Here is a 22,990-nt window from a genome sequence, read left to right on the forward strand (position 1 = left end):
CAAATCAAAATCAAATCAAAGACCTGTCCACCCAGTCCCCCTTACCAGCACTTGGTCCATAGCCCTGAATGTTACGATGCGCCAAGTGCTCAGCCAGGTACTTTTTAAAGGATGTGAGGCGTCCCGCCCCCACCACCCTCCCAGGCAGCGCATTCCAGACCCTCACCACCCTCTGGGGAAGAAAGTATTTCCTCAAATCCCCCCTGAACCGCCCACCCCTCACTTCTAACTTGTCCCTGGCACTGTGAGGCAGCAGTGCTAACCCACTGTGCCACCGCGCTGCCCAGGATTCGGAAGTCGTTAAAAGAGAAAGTGTCTTGATTTGTGATAAAGGTTTGAGGAGCAATTACACTGAGCATCTCCTTGGTGAAATGCACTTAACAAGCCTTCTGACGTGCCCGTCTTAACATTTAGCAACCAGTCATGTTGAGTTCTACAAGAAAGCTTTGCACAGTGCAATCAAAACCGATGAAAGGAAAATTTACAGAACAGCTTCCATCATCTCAAACTACGTTACAGCCGAGTAAATACATTCTGCGGTCGTGGCTGTAATGTAGGAAAAAAATGGCCACCACCTCACGCACAGTAAGATCCCACAAACAGCCATGTGATAATGACCAGATAATCCACTTCTGTAAAGTGGATTGAAGAATAATTTTTTTGCTTCTTTTGTGGGACATGGGCAATGCTGGCCAGCGTTTACCGTCCGTGACCAAGGACATTGAGAGTCAACCCCATTGCTGTGGCTCTGGAGTCACATGTAGGCCAGACTGGGTAAGGACGGCAGATTTCCCTCCTAAAGGACATTAGTGAACCAGATGGGTTTTTCCGACAATGGTTTCATGGTCATCAGTAGATTCTTAATTCCAGCTTTTATTAATTGAATTCAAATTCCATCATATGCCGTGGAGGGATTCGAACCCGGGTCCTCAGAACATGACCTGAGTTCCTAGATTAATATTCTAATGAAAACTCTTGAATAAGTCTTAATCTCAGTTTGTTTACTTGGAAAAGAGAGATTGTTTCCGTCACACTGGGGACCCAGGTTCGATTTCCAGCTTGGGTCACTATCTGCGTGTGGAGTTTGCACATCCTCCCCATGTCTGCGTGGGTTTCCTCCGGGTGCTCCGGTTTCCTCCCACAGTCCAAAAGATGTGCTGGTTAGGGTGCATTGGCCGTGTTAAATTCTCCCTCAGTGTCTAAAGATGTGCAGGTTAGAATAATTAGCCATGGTAAATGTGCCACAAGGAGAGGGCCTGGGTGAGATACTCCCCGTGTACCCGAACAGGTGCCGGAGTGTGGCGACTCAGAGATTTTCACAGTAACTTCATTGCGGTGTTAATGTAAGCCTACTTGTGACTAATAAATAAACGTTTAAACTTGAGCACTAGCCATCAACAAGAAGAGGATGCTGCAACAGAATGATTTCGGGGCAGTGGTGGTGCAGTGATATTATCACTGGACTAGTAATTCAGAGACCCAGGGTAATGTTTTGGGGACCCGGCTTCGAATCCCACCACAGGACCTGGTGAAATTTGAATTCAATAGGTAAATTAAGAACCTATTGGTGACTGTGAAACCATTGTCAATTGTCGGGAAAAACTCATCTGGCTCAATAAAATCCGTACAGCACAGAAAGAAGCCATTCAGCCCATTGAGTGTGTACCAACCACAATCCCACCCAGGCCCTATTCCAGCAACCCCACACATTTACCCTGCTAATCCTGCTGACACTACAGTCAATTTAGCATGGCCAATCAACCTCACCCGCACACCTTTGGACAGTGGGAAGCACCCGGAGGAAACCGAGGATAACCACCCTGCTGCCACCAGTGCCCGTTAGGGAAGGAAATCTGCCATCCTTACCCGGTCTGGCCTACAGGTGACTCCAGAGCCACAGCAATTGACTCTCAAAAGCCCTCTGAAATGGCCAAGTGAGACATTAGTTCAAGGGCAGCTAGGGATGGACAATAATTGCTGGCCCATACCCATATCCCACAAACGAACAAAAAGAAATGCCCGTGAGGGAAGGAAATCTGCACTCTTACCACCTCTAGCCTACACGTGACTCCAGAACCATTCTGAAATGGCCACTCAGCTCAAGGGATGGGGGACAAACACTGGCCCAGCCAACGACGTCAACATCCCGTGAATGAATTTTAATTTTACAAATCCATATTGGTTTGAAAGTAAGAACGTAAATATAAGCCATTCAAAATAGGACACAAACACAGAAGTTGTGCTTTGTAGCAATTTGCATCACAAAGGGACTGCCGTGGGGATAATTTCTGCAGGGGAGACTAAAATTGGGAAAAGTGTATAGTGGCAGCAGGAATTGGTATTACTCATTTCACATTCACTCCCAAACCACCAATTTTGGACTGAAAGTGTAAATTATAACTTTCTCTGCATGGGAAAGTGATTGCCAATTCATAGACACAGACCTCGTCCCAATCCACAATGTGCAGCTGTAATACACTGGATAAATAGAAGTTACTTAGCCAGCAGACTAACTCAAGGTTGTTGAATTATAGCTCAGACAGAGCCTTCTGGAGAACAACGGAACACCGTAGCAAATGGGTCGAATCCAGATTAACTTGACTTGGCCACATGAAGAGGCAAAACTGGAGTGATTGGAGGCACGGCACGGTGGCACAGTGGTTAGCGCTGCTGCCTCACAGCGCCAGGGACCCGGGTTCAATTCCTGGCTTGGGTCACTGTCTGTGTGACGGTTTCATGTTCCCCCCATGCAGAAACCAAGAGAATGTACAAACTCCACACAGTCAACCAAGGTTGGAGTCAAATCCACATCCCTGGTGGAGAGTTGGTGCTGAATGGTCTCCTTCAGCTTGATGGGCTGAATGGCCTCCTTCTGTCCTATTCTGCGATAAGGGAAAGCTGGATGAGGGAAACAAAGGAATAGAAGGATTCGATCATTGGTTAAGATGGCGACAAAGGAAGTGGCTTTTGGGAAGCCTCAAGGCCACACACACACCCTTTGACATTTGGTTTGCTTCAAGCTCTGAACTTTTTGTCATTGATTTTCCCATGTTCCTGTACATCCACTGGTTCTTCTAGTCACAGAGTCACAGAATACTACAGTGCCAAAGAGGCCCTTCAGCCCATCGAGCCTGCACCGATACATGAAGGGCCCTGACCTACTCACCCAGTCTCCCTTGCCAGCACTTGGTCCATAGCCCTGAATGTTCCGATGTGCCAAGTGCTCATCCAGGTACTTTTTAAAGGATGTGAGGCATCCCGCCCCCACCACCCTCCCAGGCAGCGCATTCCAGACCCTCACCACCCTCTGGGTAAAAAGCCGTTTTCTCAAATCCCCCCCCTTAAACCTCCCACCCCTCACTTTTGACTTGTGTCCCCCTCGTGACTGACCCTTCAATGAAGGGGAACAGCTGCTCTTTATCTACTCTGTCCCTCATAATCCTGAACACCTCGATCAGGTCGCCCCACCCTGTCTCTGCTCCAGAGAAAACAACCCAAGCCGACCCAACCTCTCTCCGTAACTCAAATATTCCACCCCAGGTAACTAACTCCCGCGGTGAATGGGATTTCCTGTTGTGTACAGCGTCCCACCCACCCCTCCTGCCAACCCCCAGCAGATAGCCTCGGCACGGCTCACCCTCCACAGGTCTGGTAGACTCCCCCCCTTCATTGGGAGCGGCCAAAAATTCCAGCCAATCTCATGAGGTCCGCGGAAGGAAGACTGAGAACTCGGAGACAAAAATCAATTGCATTTTTTTTTAATTTTGTAACTAAATTTACATATTTTTTTTCTCCTGAACATCAAATTTTTTTTTTTAATAACTGCATTAATATGCTTACAGACCTTATAACAAAGCAACCTGTATTTTTTTTTCAGTGCTTGACACTTCAATGTACAAACATATATCACAGACAGAGGGAGTAAACCCATATCAAAAAGCACCTCATGAAAGTTAGCACCAGGTCACTGCAGGTCAGGAACCGGAAGGCAGGGCACGGAGAGCCCACGGACGGCGAGATCGGATATCCGTGACGCTAAAGCCCAAGGTGTCACAAGTACATCAGTCAGGCTCAATTGGGAACAGAGCGCTTTCTTCTCTTGAGAGGTCGCTCGCTCTGGAAGGGAGCTATGGTTCCACTGGGGGGAGGGGAGTGGGGGCGGGGAGGGAGTTGGGGGGGTTGGTGGCGGGGGGGGGGGGGAGGGTAGGGGTTGCCACCCAAGACGCACAAAGAGGACATCAGCACCCAGGTCTCCAACCCACCGTGCCCAAAGACCAACAAGAGGCACCGGTTGACCGGGGACCCTTCTGACGATATCTCCTCCCAGCCTCTGGGTACAACTGTAGAATATTCTGCCAACCACCTCCCCCGCCCCCCCCCCCCCCCCCCCCCCCCCGACAAAAAAAGATCAGGCGACCCAACACAACCTCCAACACGTCAGGATATCTTTTTCTTCCTCCAATCTGGCCCAATGAATTTTGGTTGCGCACCTCGAATTCCTGGGGTGCGTAAACCCTTTCGATCCAATTCCCACCTCCCACTCCCACACCACCCCAGTGACGCCCATGCATTCCTAGCTCCAGTGCATACACAAGCAAATCACCCTTATTGTTTTCGTTTAGCTTGGCCCTTGAAGAAGATACATAAGTGTCGAGGTGATGCTCTGGGAGAAAGGTTATATCACTATTTCAACGTTTTAATCGATACAAGAATATGCCAACACCCATAAGTGCGCTAACTAAGAATCAGGCTTCATGTTGAATTATGCAAAGACGTTCCTACTCTCCCCTCCTCCTATACAGGGGAGTGAGCACGTGGAATAGGCACAAGGCAGTCCATCTCAAGAGTGCCACATACGATACAGTGGTATAGGATTATAATGGTGGTACATATACATTAGCGCTTAGAGAAGAGGTAGAAATACCTTCCAATATAGAGTCTTCAACCCTAAAGATCAGTAGCCCCACAGTTTGAAAATCCAACTCGATACAACAGTTCATCCATCTCCAGTTGAGCTCTGCGTACGGGGTCGGGTGGGGAGTGAGAGGGGATCTCACTGAAATTTATAAAATTCTAACAGGGTTGGACAGAGTAGATTCAGAAAGAATGTTCCCGATGGTGGGGGAGTCCAGAACTAGCGGGTCAGAGTTTGAGGATAAGGGGTAAACCTTTTAGGACTGAGGTGAGGAGAAATTTCTTCACCCAGAGGGTGGTGAATGTGTGGCATTCACCCCCACAGGAAGTAGTTGAGGCCAAAATGCTGCGTGATTTCAAGAAGGAATTAGATATAGCTCTTGGGGCTAAAGGGATCGAGGGATATGGGGGAAGGGGATCAGGATATTGAATTTGATGATCGGCCAAAAAGCAAAGAACAAAGAAAATTACAGCACAGGAAGAGGCCCTCCACCGAACATGTTGCCCAACTGAACTAAAACCCCTTATCCTTCCGGGGGGGGGGTGGTGGTGGTATCCCACTATTCCCATCCTATTCATGTATTTGTCAAGACTCCCCTTAAAAGTCACTATTGTATCTGCTTCCACTCCCTCCCGCCATGAGTGAAATGAATGGCGGAGCAGGCTCGCAGGGCCGAACGGCCTACTCCTGCTTCTAGTTTCTCAGGTACTGCTCAGAGGTACTAAGCTGGAGGAGGAGGAGGAGGAGGAGGAGGCAACATCAAGCCTGGTCAAACAGGTGAAAGGAAGAGAAGCGGGGGAGGGAGGAACAGGGAGGCGGAGAGGTTTAAGGAGGCAATTGCGGCATTTAGGGCCCATTCCAGCTTAACTCATAGCTGCCATTGACTCTGGAAACTGGAGTTGGGGGGGAAGGGGGTGGAATGCCTAGGAACCTGAAGATAGAAGAGGAGGGTTGAAGAAGATTAGGGATATAAGGAAAGGAAAGAGGATACAGGGATTTATACACTAGGAATGGAATTCTAGTTTCTCAGGCCTTCGGGGAACCAGGGATAAATGTAACTCAGGATTGGGGAGTGTGGGGGGACAAGAGGGATGTGGTGATGCGGTGGAGAGGGGGGATAGGATTCAAGAGGCAGTGTTTCAGATGAGCTGAAGATGGGTGGTGTGAACAGCAAAATAGTCAAGTCTGGAAGGTGAGGAACATTTGACACTCTGAGTTCCCCTTTCCCCCCCAACCCACATCCTGGCTAACCCCATGAGCTATATGACGATTCACTTCTGTATATTTTGATGGCGTGGACAAAAGAAAGAATGTTTCCTCTTGTGGGGAAGAGCATATCTCGAGGTCGTCAATATCAGACAGTCACCGAGAAATCCAACAGGGAATTCGAGAGAAACCCGTTCACCCAGAGAGCGGTGAGAATGTGGAACTGGGTCCCACGGGGAGCAGTCAAAGCAAATGGTACAGATAGATTTGCGAGGAAGCTGGACAAGTATTTGAGGGAGAAAGGAACAGAGGCAGATTTAGATAAGGAAAGGTAGGAAGAGGATGAAATGGAGTGTAAACACCAGCATGGATTGGATGGGGTGAATGACCTGTTTTGTACTGTATATCTTGTTCATTATCCCAGGGAGAACTCTGAGGTTCGATAGCATAATGATGAGTCCAGTGGGTATAGTTCATTTTTACTTCATCACTATTTAGTTCATCAAAAACTCTTGAAAAAGAGAGTTTACATTAGGTACTTTGGTGTCACAGGTGGGGTTTCTCATCCTCCTCCTCCAAGTCTCGCTGGAAGATGATCCCAGAAGATGGCAGGGGCCCTGACCCAAGTATCTCCACTCCATTTTGTGAGCCAAGATGGCCGACATGCCATTTGACCCCAAGACTCCCCCGCTGACCTAAGGCTCACTGAGGGTGACCCAACGCCAGTGCAAATCACCGGATAATGATCAGGAAGTGGCTAACTTTCCTCACCCTAGCCTGTGGCAAACGGGGAGGCCACATGTTTAACTTTCAGTTTATTTACTAGTGTCACAAGTAAGCTTACATTAACACTGCAATGAAGTTTACTGTGAAAATCCCCTAGTCGCCACACTCCACGGTGCCTGTTCGGGTACACTGAGGGAGAATTTAGCACAGCCAACGCACCCTAACCACTAAGTCTTTTGGATCGAGGGAGCAAACCGGAGCACCCAGTGGAAACCCCACGCAGACACGGGGAGCAGACTCCCCGCAGATAGTGACCCAAGCAGGGAATCGAACCCAGATTCCTGACGCTGTGAGGCAGCAGTGCTAACCACCTCCCCTGAGCCAAATAAAATCCCAGACCAGCCTAAGCTCCCTACCTCAGAAACTGGTGTAGCAGGGAGCGTAACGGGTGCGCCATCATGGAAAGCCTCTTCTGAGGCAATCTAGGGCAAGTAGTCAAGAATTTGGACTAAAAATGGCTTCCAAGTCCCTGACATTTTGATAGCCGAGGCTACTGACCCCTAAAGTTGATGTGAATTTCTTAACCTCTGCCCAAAGGCTTAATAAATCTAATCCAAATGTTTTTAATCTTCTTAAAACAAAAAATATTTATATACACAAAAGCACCTTAAACTGAAATAAATTACGCCGACAGCTCAAGCAGCAACTAAAAATTAACACAACTCCATAAATTATTTTTTTGTCACAAAATAAAGTCAAGCAACACAGTCTTAATACAGTTTTGGTATGTCGAGATTAGCACCAATGCGAAGTTTGGTTCGAGAAGAATCAAGGCTGGAATTCTCTGGCCCTTCACGGATTCCCGCTGGAGTCAACAGAAACTTGGCCGAGCGCCAGACTCTCCGTCCCCGGGGCGCGAACGGCCGGAGAATTCTGGACCATTTCTGTCACAGTGAGAGCAGGAAGAATTGGGGTGGGGGGTGGGATAAAGGGTCAAGATGAAATGGTCTGTAGCAATTTTGTAAAAGTTAATCTACCCCCTTGTTTTTTTATTTGCCTCGATATATATATTAAATTTGTATTTTCCTGGCGATGAGAGAGAAGGTGCCAAGTCTTTTTTTTGGGAAAGGTAACATCTGCCCCTTTAAGAAGGCCATTGATGGTTCGCATATAGTCACTTGCTCTTGGTCTACCAATTTCTTAGTGGTAGTTGTGCTTCCTAAGGTGATTGCAGCCTCGCCATGGTCAGGTATGGTAGGGCGAAAAGCCGAAATGCTACACCTTGGACTGCCCCCAGACTGAAGGGGAAAGTACCAGGTGAGGCACTGGGTAAGAAGGTGGAAGGAGCCTATCTGTGGCCCTCGTCCCCCTCCGAAGGGCCACAGTTTCAACCTCCGGTCTGTCAGGGCGTTAGCGCGCCCTCCTTGCTTCTTTCATACCAGCCACCCTCTGTACCCCGTCAGCAGTGCCAACTGGCACAGAGTATCGTCCAGCGTTGCACCCAGTGAACACTGGCATCGATGGCCAGTCGTATCGATGTTGCTCAGGAGCTCCGTACAACTGGGGGATGGTTTACCCCAGGGTATTGCCACCATTTGCACTTTCCTTCCAAACTGATAGAACCACACAGCACGGGGGTTGGGGGGGGGCAGGTGGAAGAAGTCCATTCAACCCATCAAGTCCAACTCTTTGATAGGAGCTACCCAATTAGCATGGCATGTGCCGTTTGCACTCAATGCCCCAAGCAATTGGGCAGTGATGGTCCAAGCACATTTGTTATGGGTGCCTTGATGCCTGTGTCTCTGTTGGTAAAGCCCGGGGAGATGGTGTGTGCATGGTGGGTCCAACCCAAAGAGGAAATGATTGTCCAGACGTGAGGGAGGAGGCCACAAACAAGGAACAGCCAATACTTATTTTACAAAAATGGCATTTTATTCACTTGCTCATTTAAATTCACTAACTTAAATTATCTGGTGGTCATTTTTCAACTGCCTACCAATTAGGTTAGCCCTGGAAGCTTGTGCTGTATGTATCTAACTGTCATACTGGAGTTACACGGAAGCTCTGTACAATAGAGGGATTCATAGCCCAGGGATTTTGCACCATTTCCTCCCAATCTCATAGAATGATACAGCACAGAAAGGGGCCATTCGGCCCATTGTGTCTGTGCTGGACCTCCGAAAGTGCCATCCAATTAACCCCATTCCCCCTTGCCCTTTTCAGAGCCTGGCAAATTTTCTACCCCCTGCCTCTTAAGGGCTTAGATCCGGTTCCCGACCATCACCATACACTCTGTAAAAAAAAATACTCTCCTCATCTCTCTAATCAGAGGTATTGTGTTGGGAGGGAAGGCTCAGCCAAGAGATGAAGGCACATCTGTTGGAATTCGAGATTGTCACAAACTCTTCACCGAGTGGCGTTAAGGAATAGATCACACGTTGATTGTTTCAAGCTAGGATCTTACAAGGAATCACTTCATCTCCTGTTGCTCAACTTGGACCTCTGGTCACTTAAAAGTGGGAGCATTTTAATTCATTCATGGGATATGGGAGTTGCTGGCTGGGCCAGTATTTATTGCCCATCCCTAGTTGCCCTTGGAGAGCTGTTAAGATTCAATCACATTGCTGTGACTCTGGAGTCCCATGTAGGCCAGACCAGGTAAGGATGGCAGATTTCCTTCCGTAAAGGACATTAGTGAACCAGATGGGTTTTTCCGACAATGGTTTCATGGTCATCTGTAGATTCTTAATTCCAGATTTTGGTATGGAATTCGTATTCCACCATCTGCTGTGGTGGGATTCGAACCCCGGTCCTCAGGACATTAGCTGAGTTTCTGGATTAACAGTCTGGTGATAATATCACGAAGCCATCGTGTATCTAATCCTGCAAACCTGGTCAGTTGGACATTGCAGGGTAAGGTGAGGTGAGCCTCAAGGCAATTAAATATTCCATAGAATGTTTCCAAGATGTGGTGGGATACTTGCTGGGTTTGGAAATGCTGGAAGGTATCAAAACCCAAATTTTAGTCAAACTTGGAGATTCAAAGGCTTTCATGGTGTTGGTGTCATGACCCAGTTGCAATGGAACAGAGCAAATGTCACAACAGTTTCACATACATTTCAGGATCCAACCTTTGGGCTGAAACAGGGACGTGAGGCCCACGCCATATGGAAGACAGTCACTCATAGAACAGCAGGATCCCAACAGTGCAGACAGAGGCTATTCGGCCTGTCAAGTCTGTACCAACTCTCTGAAAGGGCTTCCCACCCAGCCCCTCCTCTTTGCCCTATCTCCATAACGTTGTGCATTTACCATTGTCAATCTACCTAACCTGCACATCTTTGGACACTAAGGGGCAATTCAGCACGGTCAATCCACCTAACGTGCACATCTTGGGACACTAAGGGGCAATTTAGCATGGTCAATCCACCTAATCTGCACATTTTTGGAGTGTGCGAGGAAACAGTAGCACCCAGAGGAATCCCCACGCAGACATGGGGAGAATGTGCAGACTTCACACAGACAGTCACCAAGGCCAGAATTGAACTGGGTCCCTGGCACTGCGAGACAGCGGTGCTAACCACCCAACCACTCAATCACCTTCCTCCAGTTTGGCCAATTAGTGACCAGAAGAAAGTCTACTCATCCAACAAACGGCGACGGGCAAACTTGCTAAACCCGAGGGCCAATAGCAAGGGGATGTAGGAAAAGCCTAAATGCAGAGATTTGGATTGAGTCAGGTCTAGGGGCTGAATATTTCACCCTATTCCATCTGTGGAACAATGACCCTCTCTCCTTAGCACCAGCAGATCTTCAGTGTAATGAGAGTTGAAATGAAGGACGGAGGGTCTTGTAAACGCCAGCCTCGAGCTGAGCTGAAGTGTAGACTCAGTGTCATGAAGTGGATGCCATAATCCTCATTGCAAATAGAAGCGGCTCAGGAACGTCTAGCATGCCAGGAATATCCATGAATCCGAGCTCAATCTGATGCTCTCTGCCGGTCGGGCTCAGGACAATGCAACAGGGGAGAGTGCTGTTAGAACTTAACAGGTTGAGGGGAGCAGGGGGAGGGTAGGAGGTAGTCAATTTTCTTGTGTTCACAACATAGTTTCAGGTTTCTTTCTTTTGAATAAAACGTGGCCTACAGCGAGCCAAATGACCGGTGTTCTCAGTTTCAATAGCGTGAGAAGATTAGTGTCCAGGGGACCAGCTTTTAACACAATTTCTTGGCCTAAGCGACTCTCCACCTGCTAAGAACCAGGTGACATGTTGGATCCTTCCAGAGAAAGGGCACTTGCCGAAGGGGGAAGGTTTGGTGCACAAGCCCTCTACAGAGATCGAGAGATACTGGTAGAAGACTTCCCAGCTATCTACCATCACCCTGGGTCAATTGTGGCATTCGGAATGACCTAAGGGACAACCACACAGATTTGGCCTCTTCAATAGGTCATAAGACTTTGGCCCCACAAGGGCAGGAATTACTTATTGTCCTTAACACACAATAAAACAAAAAAAAACACACACCCATCTGCAGCATGATTAATAGAGACAAAATGAAATACAAAAAAACAATGTGCATTTTGCATTACAAAAAAAAGGGAGGGAGAAAGAGAGACGGGGTTGGTGGGGGGAGATAGTCGGACAAGCAGTTCTGTTTTCCGAGGCTTAGCTGCTGAAACAGACAGGGCCAACCTCAAAGCCAAACTTCTGTTGGTGTTCACCAAAGTCAGTCACAGCGATGTCCTTGATGGGCAGGTCGACAACCCGCGGTGAGTCAATCTCCAGCACTGTCCGATCGGAACCCTTCCTCAGCTGCAAGAGTCAGAAGCGCAAAGCGACGTCAAGCGGAGAGAATCGTTGAATCCCTACAGTGCAGAAGGAGGCCATTCGGCCCATCGAGCCTGCACCAACCACAATCCCACGCAGGTCCTATCCCCGTAACTCTATGCACTGATCCTAGCTAGTCCTCCTGACGCTAGGGTCAATTTAGCATGGCCAATCCACCCAACCTACACATCTTTGGACACTAAGGAGCAATTTGGCATGGCCAATCCACCCAACCTACACATCTTTGGATGCTAAGGAGCAATTTGGTATGGCCAATCCACCCTAACCAGCACATCTTTGGACTGTGGGAGGAACTGTTGGAGCACCCGGAGGAAACCCATGCAGACACAGGAAGAATGTGCAGTCTCCGCACAGACAGTGACCCATGCCGGGAATCGAACCCAGGTCCCTGGTGCTGTGAGGCAGCAGTGCTGCCGTGCTGTCCCGCGGTGCAGTCGATCTTATGGCTTTCGCACACACTTCTCCTCCTCGCTGCATCAAAGAGATGTGTGCGTTTTTCAACTGAGATCTAGTGGAACATCCAACCTTGGGTGCAGAAAGGTGTGAGATAGTGTGGGGGGAGGTGAGAGGGTGCAGGGGGGGTGCAATCTACCCATTGCTGGCAAATGGTCTTTTTATTTTGGACCTAAACACAGTTTTATATATCTTCTTCCTCAACTCAAATCTGCATCCCCTGAATCTCTACTGCAAGCTACCTTCTCTTGAATTTATTTTTCCTCAGTCTATCCGGGGATGTGGGCATTATTGGCAAGGCCAGCATTTGTTGCCCAGACCTAATTACCCCTTGAACTGAATGGCTCACTCAGAGGGCAGTTGAGAGTCAACCACATTGCTGTGGCTCTGGAGTCACATGTAGGCCAGACTGGGTAAAGATGGCAGATTTCCTTCCCTAAAGGGGCATGAGTGAACCAGATTGGGCTTTACAACAACCCACTGGAATCAAGGAGAGCGAAAGTCTTGCATTTCTGTAGCACCTTTTACAAGCTTGGCCATGTCGCAAAGCCTCTTACAACCAATGAAATACTTCTGAAATGTGGTAATTCTTACAATGTAGGCAACACGGGGAGACAACCAGGAGGTGCAAACAGCAATGTGGTTAACAACCAGGTACACTGTTCTGGTAACGTTAACTAAGGGTTAAATATTGACCAGGACACAAGGGAGAACTCCCCTCCAACAATGCCTTTAACCTCCCCCTAGAAGGTAGATAGACCTGGTCTAATGTTTGATCTGAATGATGACACCTCTAACAGTGCAGCACTTCCTCAGTACTGCATTGGGACTCTGTAATAAGTCTTCAGAGGCAGCAGTCCCTTCACCAGTAGTACACAGAGTGCTCGCAGTCAGCAGTCTACCTTCGCGAGCGCCAGAGGAACTGACACTCCTGGTCAAATACAAGGAAAAGACTCCCTGATTGGCCCATCAATTGACTCCTTAATCAGGGAGCTCATACTCCAGTAGGCCGACATCAATGGCCTGATTGAAGTCACTGCAGAGTGCCAGTCCAGGATGGTATAACACTGTAGGAACACAGTGTCTAGGTTAAGCCCTGAACATAGGCACAAGGGGCTCCTCAGGACCCCCTCCCCCTACTACCTCCTCCCACCCTATTCTCCCCCATCCTCCTCTTCCCACACCCACTCCACCTCCCCCCATCCCATCCCCCTCCCCACCCTCCTCTCCCCACCCCATTCCTGGTCCCCATTCTCCCCAATCCCACCTCCCCCCCCCACTCCATCCCCCATCCTCCCCACTGTCCCCCCTCCTCCCACCACCCCCACATCTTCCTCCCCCAATCTGCTCGCCCATCCCCCCGCTGTCCCTCCCACCCCCCCTCTCCACCTACCACCCCCACATCCCCCTTCCCTCATCCGCCTTCCCCCACCCGCTCCCTCTCTCCACACACACACCCCGCCTCCTTCCACGTCTCTCCATCTTCCATCCCCTCCCATCCGCCCCCCACCCCCAATCACACACTTCCTGTGACCCCCAATGATAAGAACTGTTTCCTTTTACCTTGCAGCCATCATAGATGGCACTGATGTACGGTGTCTTGGTGTAGGACAGCTCCTCGCCATTGGCTCCAAGGAACCGCAAGGCCTTCTGGTAGCTTTTGGTGACAGAGTCGTACCAGGCGATGGACTGCTGGCAGTTGTAGATGAACCTCTGACGGGCTGTGGCGCTCAGAAGACGCAGGAAGGTCATCTGTACCACATGGACGGGGTTGCCGTCAGAATCCGTGTACATTAGCTGGGGGGAAAGACAAGAAACAGACAGCACGTGAAAATAAAGTGGTGAGGCAAAGATCGGGCCAGGGAGTGAGATCATTCACTGTCCAGTCAGACAGAAAGGAAACATAGAATCCCTGTAGAAGTGTAGAAGGCCATTTGCCCCATTGAGTCAGCACTGACTCTCCAAAATAAAACTTATATGCCCCATATCCCTGTACTTTTGCCACGGCCAATCCACCTAACTTTTGGGCATCTTTGGACTGTCGGAGGAAACCCACACAGACACGGGGAGAAGTGCAAACTCCAGACAGTGACCCAAGGGCGACATGGTGGCATACTGCAGCCTCATAGCACCAGGGAGCTGGGTTCAATTCCCAGCTCTGCGTAGAGTCGGCACATTCTCCCTGTGTCTGTGTGGGTTTCCTCCGGATGCTCTGGTTTTCTCTCACAGCCCAAAAATGTGCAGGTTAGGTGGATTGGCCATGCTAAATTGCCCATTAATGTCCAAAGATGTGCAGGTTAGGTGGATTGGCCGTGCTAAATTGCCCCTTAGTGTCCAAAAATGTGCAGGTTAGTTGGATTGGCCATGCCAAACTGCCCCTTAGTGTCAGGGGGTTGGTAGGGTAAGTAAGTAAGGTTATGGGGATAAGGTCTGGGTGGGATTGTGGTTGGTGCAGACTCGATGGGTCGTATGGCCTCCTTCTGCACTGTAGGGATTCTATGAAAAAAAACCCTGGACCCTGGTGCTGTGAGGCAGCAGTGCTAACCACTCTGCCACCCGTGGGGCAAACATGGGGAGATACTTCGTTGATCTTCAATACTGCCTCTGCTGCCCCCCTGAGGGGGCAGACAATGAGGGGCTGTGTTTTATCATCTTATCTGAATGATGGTGCCACCCAAAGTTGCAGCACTCGCTTGGTGCTGCACGCAGAGGCTCAGCCGAGATTTCTGTCCGCAAGTCTCCGGAGTGGGACTTGAACCCACTGCCAGGAGGCAAGAGGGTCACCCTATTATAGAAAGGATATTATTAAACTAGAAAGAGAGCAGAAAAGATTTACTAGGATGCTACTGGGACTTGAGTATTTGAATTATAAGGAGAGGCTGGATAGACTGGGATTCTTTTCTCTGGAGCAGAAAAGACTGAGGGCTGATCTTATAGAGGTCTATAAAATAATGAGGGGAACAGATCAGCTAGATAGTCAATATCTTTTCCCAAAGGTAGGGGAGTCTAAAACTAGAGGGCATAGGTTGAAGATGAGAGGGGAGAGATACAAAAGGGTCAATTCTTTCACACAGAGGACGGTGAGTGTCTGGAACGAGCTGCCAGAGGTAGTAGTAGAGACAGGTACAATTTTGTCATTTAAAAAGCATTTAGACAGTTACATGAGTATGACGGGTATAGAGGGATATGGGCCAAATGCAGGCAGTTGGGACTAGCTTCAGGGCGGCATGGACACATTGGCCAAAGGTATTGTTTCCATGCTGTAAACCTCTATGATTCCAGAGCTACCAACCCAGCTATGGGTGACACTTAATGTGATGTGCGTACTGTGAGAAGCACTGTGCACGATAACACACATTCATCTCATCTTTTGCAACACAGCTCATGAATAAAAACCAGCTTGTGATGTCCCTCTTGTCTGATAATTCTCCATCTTTTGTTCATGTGACGCATGTTGATATATTGCTCATTCCAGGAGATCTTACCTGCTTGCCTCGTTTGAACTTGCTATACCATGTCCCAGGTTTATCCCTTTGCCAAGAAGAAACTTTAACCTGGAAGACAAACAAAGGAGATTGTCATCGACTTCAGGAAGCGTAGTGGAGAACGTGCCCCTGTCTACATCAACGGGGACAAAGTAGAAAGGGTCGAGAGCTTCAAGTTCTTAGGTGTCCAGATCACCAACAACCTGTCCTGGTCCGCCACCCCCCCCGCCCCATGTCAACACTATTGTTAAGAAAGCCCCACCAATGCCTCTACTTTCTCAGAAGACTAAGGAAATTTGGCACGTCAGCTACAAATCTCACCAACTTTTACAGATGCACCATAGAAAGCATTCTTTCTGGTTGTATCACAGCTTGGTATGGGCTCCTGCTCTGCAAGTAACTACAAAGGATAAATGCAAATTACTGCGGATGCTGGAATCTGAAACCAAAAGAGAAAATGCTGGAAAATTTCAGCAGGTCTGGCAGCATCTGTAAGGAAAGAAAAGAGGTGATGTTTCGAGTCCAGATGACCCTTTGTCAAAGCTAAAAGGCACAGAAAGTGGGAGATATTTATACTGCAGGAATGAAAGATGGGTCATAGCCACAGAAACAAGGGGAAAGGCTGCTAATGGCAGCCCATAGAGAGAACAGAAGGCGTGAATGGTAAACTAATGCAGTTTGGTCTCCAAGGCAGTCACACCGACAATGATTCACAGTTTTGTTGTCACAAACTGTATTTCAAGAAAAACTTACATTAAAACACTCACACCATTAACCTGGAGCTGTTAAAGGTGGCAGAAGGAATGCCAAGGACTCAAGAAAGGAAGGCGTTGACACTTAGCTTCTCAAAGTTCCCAACAAGCACTCCGAGGGCAGGGATAGGTACAAGAGGCATACCCCACTCTCCGCTCCCTTTACTATTCCCCAGTGCAAATCTTCAGGAATATTCTGACTCCGCATTGAGAACCCTTCCAATTTTCATGGAAGACAGCATTCCTAGGGGTGGCACAGTGGTTAGCACCGCTGCCTCACAGCCCCAGGGATGCGGGTTCAGCTCCTAGTTTGGGTCACTACCTGTGTGATGTTTGCACATTCTCCCCGTGTCTGTGTGGGTTTCCAGTTTCCCCCCAACTTTCTGAAAGACGTGCTGGTTAGGGTGCATTGGCCGTGCTAAATTCTCCCTCAGTGTACCTGAACAGGTGCCAGAGTGTGGGGACTATGGATTTTCACAGTAATTTCATTGCAGTGTTAATGTAAGCCTTACTTGTGACGTGAACACTAAACTTTAAGGGAAGCTGGACAAACACTCGAAGGAGAGGAGGAGCAGGAGGAAGGATATAAAGAACAAAAGAAAATTACAGCACAGGAACAGGCCCTTCGGCCCTCCAAGCCTGCACCGACCATGCTGTCCGACTGAACTAAAACCCCCTACCCTTCCAAGGACCGTATCCCTCCATTCCCATCCTATTCATATATTTATCAAGTTGCCCCTTAAAAGTCACTACTGTATCCACATCCACTACCTCCCCAGCAGCGAGTTCCAGACACCCACTAATCTGAGAGTAAAAAAATCTGCCTTGTACATCTCCTTTAAACCTTGCTCCTCGCACCTTAAACCCGTGCCTCATACTAACTAACTCTTTCAGCCTGGGAAAAAGCTTCTGACTATCCACCCCCTCTCATAATCTTGTAGACTTCTATCAGATCACCCCTCAACCTCTGTCGTTTCAGTGAGAACAAACCAAGTTTCTCCAACCTCTCCTCATAGCTAATGCCCTCCAGACCAGGCTACATCCTGATAAATCTTTTCTGCACCCTCTCCAAAGCCTTCTTGGTAGTGTGGCGATTAGAATTGAACACAATATTCCAAGTGCGGCCTAACTAAGGTTCCATAAAGCTGCAACATGACTTGCCAATGTTTAAACTCAATTGCTATGATGTAAACTCATACGCTGAGGGGGTGAGGCGAAGGAGGATGGGGAGAGGCTCCCCTTGAAGCACAGACACAGATGAGGGACCAGTTGGCATTGCCTTTCTGCGCTGTAAATTTTTTTAAAGCCCCAACTGAACATGGTTCAAACACTAATAGATTAATGGCCAACACTTCAAGCACGAGATTAAGTGTCACATAAACGCAGGTGCTTTCTTTCCCTTAACGCGTGGAAATGATCAAGGTAGGAAGGCGAGGACCAATGAGGGAGAAGGTGAAGAGCAAGGGCATGACTAGCATTAGTGGGACGAGTGAGTGAGTAATGAGAGGCTGTGAACACTGAGGCTGGCATTAAATTGTGCGCAGTGCTCCGTTATTCCGACATCGCTGTACCGTGTAATATCCCTTGCTCAACTCACCCCTTCAGTTTTCTTGTCTGGGAAGATACAGGTCTCTCCGCCGGCAGTGAAGTTACAGAAAACCTTGAAGGAATCCTTGGCGCAACCTTGATTGGGGTCGATCCAGTATTCACCTGGGAGAGAACAACAGGCGACTTTTAATGTCCGAGTAACGTCTTTGGAAAGTAGGTAAGTGGTACGGTTTTAAATGGGATTCACGCAGTGAGGCCTTTTGGGGAGGGGATCCACATACACAAAATCTTTGCGGACTGGAATCCCACCTACCATCGCCAACATTCACTCCCTCCACCACTGACGCACAGTGGCAGCAGTCTGTACCATCCTCAAGAAGCAACTCACCAAAGCCCCTCTGAACCACCATCGTGACTGCTACTGGCCCTGAGAAGGACAAGGGTAGCAGATACATAGGGGTGCCACCACCTGCAGGTCCCCCTTCGAGCCACTCACCACCCTGACTTGGAAATATATTGGCAGCTCCTTCGCTATCATTGGGTCAAAATCCTGGCACTGCCTCTCTATCAGCACTGTGGGTGTACCTACATCGCAGGGACTGCAGCGATTTAAGGTGGCAGCTCACCACGCCCCCCCCCACTTCCCCACCTTCTCAAGGGTAATTAGGGACGGGCAATAAACCCTGGGCCTAGCTAGTGACGCCCACATTCTGTAAAATCTGAATGCTACCGGGACTTGATGGTTTGAGTTATAAAGAGAGGCTGGATAGGCTGGGCCTTTTTTCTCTGGAGCACAGGGGGCTTAGGGATGATCTTAAAGAGGTCTATAAAATAATGAGGGGCACAGATAAGATAGATAGTCAATATCTTTTCATTAAGTTAGTGCAGTCTAAAACTAGAAGGCATAGGTTTAAGGTGAGAGGGGAGAGATATGAAAAGGTTTAGAGGGGCAATATTTTCAAACAGAGGGTGGTGAGTGTCTGGAACAAGCTGCCAGAGGTAGTACCCAGAGGTGGGTACAATTTTGTTTTTTTAAAAAGCATTTAGATAGTTACATGGGTACGATGGGTATAGAGGGATATGGGCCAACATGGGCAATTCGGACTTGCTTAGCGGCAAGCACTGAGCAGCATGGACAAGTTGGGCCGAAGGGCCTGTTTCCAAGGCTGTAAACCTCTGAGACTCCATGGCTGGGATTTTACGACCACCCTCGGGTGAGACTTGTAAAATCCCGCTCAAAGCCAATGCAGGTTCTGTGAGTCTTGCCTGATCTGATTCCAGGGTGAGGAGCCGGCAAAATTCCGGCCTGTGACTCTAAATCATCAAACCAAACCAAACCAAATCAAAGGTGATTACATCTCAGCGTCAGGCAATGCCCTTCAGGGGAGGGGCTGGAGAAAGCGATGGGACAGGAAGGAATCACATCAGGGACAAAGTTGGGAGGCTCCTTCTCTGTTGTTACCCAAAACCTGGAGGAGATCCAAGAGCGGTGCTACCAAAACCTTACCGTCTTTGAAGTGCGGGTGGCAAATCTTGAGCTCCTTGCAGGTGCGCCCAGGGTTGCTCTGCGTGCCCACGGGACGTCGCATCTGCTCCACCTCGTCTTTCAGCGAGGACAGAGCCCCGAAGATCTCCTCCATTCCTTCCGCGTAGTCGAAGAGATTCCCGCCGGCATCATCGGCCTGTTCGGACTCTGCGTGTCTCCTGGTCTTCGCCCTGTATATTGGCAGCGGTTGTATGATCTCAGGTGGGGGGCCCTGTTTGGGACACGGACACAAGGCAGGAGGCGGTTAACACAGAGGAAAGACAGGCATCTTGTCGAGAGATGAGGAGAGGCAAAATGAAATGAAGGATATAATTCTTAGAGGGGTTCAGGAGCAGAAAGACCTGGGGGTAAATGTACACAAATAACTGAGGGGGGTAGTACAAAGCACTTGAGAGGACTGATAGTTTCCTAGGCTTTATTGATAGGGACATGAAACAAAGAGAGTATGAAGATTCATATCATCAAACAGTGCAGAAGGAGGCCTTTTGGCCCATCGAGTTTGCACCGACAACAATCCCACCCAGGCCCTATCCCCTTAACCCCACATTTTAATTCCTCTACTAAGGTGTGATTTATCATGGCCAATCCTCCTAACCTGCACATCTTCGGACACTAAGGGGCAATTTAGCGTGGCCAATCCACCTAACCTGCACATTTGTGGACATTAAGGGGTAATTTAAAGTTTATTTATTAGTGTCACAAGTAGGCTTACGTTAACACTGCAATGAAGTTACTGTGAAAATCCCCGAGTTGCCACACACTCCGGCACCGTTCGGGTACACTGAGGGAGAATTTAACCTGGCTAATCCACTGAACCTATACACCTTTGAACACTAAGGGGCAAATTAGTCTGACCAATACACTTAACCCGCACATCTGCGGAGTGTGGGAGGAAACCAGAGCACCCTGAAGAAACCCACGCAGACACGGGGAGAATCTGCAAACTCCAAACATAGAGAGACCAGAGGCCAGAATTGAACTGTTGTCCCTGGTTCTGTGAGACAGCGGTGCTAACCACTGCGCCACCAGAGTGAATCTCTATTAAAAACTGGTTCGGCCTCAATTCTGGGCAGCAGAATTAGGAAGGAGAGGGTGCTGGAGTGATTCACGAGAATGGTAGCAGAGCCCAGTTAACTTCCCACGGCCCTCGCTGCCCTGTCAATGAGAAGCAAAGTTGGAATGAGAACTTACAGGAGGACCAGGAGGGCCAGGGGGTCCATCATCACCCTTGAAGCCAATCGGTCCCTGCAAGGGAAGAGACCACACAGTGTTCAGTTTGTTTAATCAGCCTCCATGATGCACAAAGTCCCATCATCGCTGAAGATACTTACTTCTGAACCCTTGGAACCTTTCGAGCCCTGTTGACCCTAAGGCAAAAAGAAAGGGAGTGTAAATACGACAGATTTTAGTCAACAATTAGCCAGATCTTCCCAGGTTCTGGGCAGAGGTGTAGGCCCCAATGAGACAGCTGCTTGTTCGTGACCCGCATTTCAAAGGGAAAGTGGAAAACACCACTAGAGACCAACCGAAGCCACCTCCACTGAGAAAAACATGCTCTCTACTTACCGGTAAACCGGGAGATCCGGGTGGGCCTATGGGACCAGCGATGCCTGGAAGACCCTACAATGGAGACAAAATTAAAGGGCATTAAGTTCTCAGTGATGGCCAGGATTCTCTGATCCCGTACGCCCCCTTTGGTACTCAGCCAAATCCCCATTCACTGCAGCAGGATCAGAGAATCCCAGCTGCATTCAAAGTCAAACATAGAAGCTAGAAGCCATTCGGCCCTTCGAGCCTGCTCCGCCATTCATTGTGATCATGGTTGATCATCAAATTCAATATCCTGATCCCCCTTTCCCCCCATATCCTTTGATCCTTTTAGCCCCAAGAGCGATATCTAATTTCTTCTTGAACTCAGGCAATGTTTTGGCCTCAACTACTTTCTGTGGGAGTGAATTCCACACATTCACCACCCTCTGGGTGAAGACATTTCTCCTCACCTCAGTTCTAAAAGGTTTACCCCTTATCCCCAAACTATGGCCCCTAGTTCTGGACTCCCCCACCACCGGGAACATTCTTTCTGAATCCACCCTGTCTAACCCTGTTAGAACTTTATAAGTCTCTATGAGAACCCCTCTCACTCTTCTAAACTCCAATGAATATAGAAACCCTACAGTGCAGGAGGAGCCTATACCGACCACAATCCCACCTACCCCCTAACCTCATGTGTTTACCCTATTAGTGCCTGATTTTCTATGGCCAGTCAGCCTAACCAGCACACCTTTGTACTGTGGGAGGAAACCAGAGCACCCAGAGGAAACCCACGCCAACACGGGGGGATCTTGCAAGCTCCATACAGACACTGAACCAAGCCGGGAAGCGAACCCGGGTCCCTGGCGCTGAGAGGCAGCAGTGCTGACCACTGTGCCACCGTGCTGCCCCTGATCCGAATATAACCTCACCCACTTAGTCTTTCCTTGTGTGACAGACCTGCCATCTCAGGAATCGGCCTGAATAATTCCGACCCACATCACAGGAGGAGGTACTAACATCCGTGGGAATTTGTGGGACAACTTGTTGACAATGACGTACTGAGAGCTGACTGGGAATCTCAATGACATTTTGGAATGCTATTGCACTTCACATCACTTGTCGAAGACTTGAACTGCTCAACTCCCTCCTTCTCTTGAGGCATACCATGGATATTATGTGTGAATAGAACACGTCAAGACAACATCCTTAGATACCACAGCACATCCTCATGAGCGTGTAAAACATGCTGGGGGAGCAAGACAGTGACTTTGAGGTATCATCGCTGCGTTCACAATTCAGAGGCCCAGAGTTACATTCTGGGAACACGGGTTCAAATCCCACTATGGCAGCTGGTGGAATTGAAATCAAGTTCATCAAATGTGAAACTCAGATCCAGTCTTAGTAACAGTGCGGGGCCGTTGTTGTAAAATGGCGGTAAGTTTAATGTGCAGACTCTGCGCAGACCAGTGACCCAAGCCGGAATCGAACCCGGGTCCCTGGCTCTGTGAGACAGCAGTGTTAACCACTGTGCTGCCCCAGAGGCAATGAGGAACCTTGCCCTCACTGTGAAGTTTGCTGCCATGGACCAAAATCATGACTTGTAATCAACCGTGCGACTCACAATATCCCCCTTGGGGCCTTGCACTCCTTGGATTCCAGGAAGGCCTCGATCTCCCTTCTCGCCCATTTCACCGGGTGGCCCGATCAAGCCTATTATTCCAACATGGCCCTAGGTCAAAAAAAACACAGGCAAAGAATGACAGGAGAATAAATAACTTTTCCACCACTGGTTAGACTGTGTCATCCCAAACACCTGGGAGCTCAATGTGATTCCCATTCAATCACGTGGACCCTCTGAAGGGTTGGCCGTCCAGTCCAGGGAAGCACAGCTTCTCATCCCCCTCAGTCTGAGTTCCGGAGCTTTGGAATCGTAAATCCAGGTCGTATTGTACAAAGGACAACAGTCACTCCTAAACCA

General features: G+C 48.8%; 1 protein-coding gene across 1 annotated transcript in view; it reads right to left on the reverse strand.

Moving 5' to 3' along the window:
- Positions 1 to 11,374: 11,374 nt before the first annotated feature.
- The window catches only part of LOC145361085 (uncharacterized), a 266,002-nt gene continuing 254,386 nt past the window's right edge, over positions 11,375 to 22,990 (reverse strand). Inside the window, exons 59-67 of the mRNA XM_080216669.1 lie at positions 22,634 to 22,741; positions 21,046 to 21,099; positions 20,811 to 20,846; positions 20,671 to 20,724; positions 19,441 to 19,690; positions 17,983 to 18,095; positions 15,634 to 15,702; positions 13,712 to 13,945; positions 11,375 to 11,659 (exon numbers count right to left, since the gene is read on the reverse strand). Coding sequence (XP_080072795.1) covers positions 11,513 to 11,659; positions 13,712 to 13,945; positions 15,634 to 15,702; positions 17,983 to 18,095; positions 19,441 to 19,690; positions 20,671 to 20,724; positions 20,811 to 20,846; positions 21,046 to 21,099; positions 22,634 to 22,741 — 1,065 coding nt within the window. The 3' untranslated portion in view covers positions 11,375 to 11,512. The remainder of the gene's footprint in view (positions 11,660 to 13,711; positions 13,946 to 15,633; positions 15,703 to 17,982; positions 18,096 to 19,440; positions 19,691 to 20,670; positions 20,725 to 20,810; positions 20,847 to 21,045; positions 21,100 to 22,633; positions 22,742 to 22,990) is intronic.

Source organism: Carcharhinus amblyrhynchos, chromosome 33, assembly GCF_965287045.1.
Source record: "Carcharhinus amblyrhynchos chromosome 33, sCarAmb.v2.hapA, whole genome shotgun sequence".
NCBI classification, from domain to species: Eukaryota; Metazoa; Chordata; class Chondrichthyes; order Carcharhiniformes; family Carcharhinidae; genus Carcharhinus; species Carcharhinus amblyrhynchos.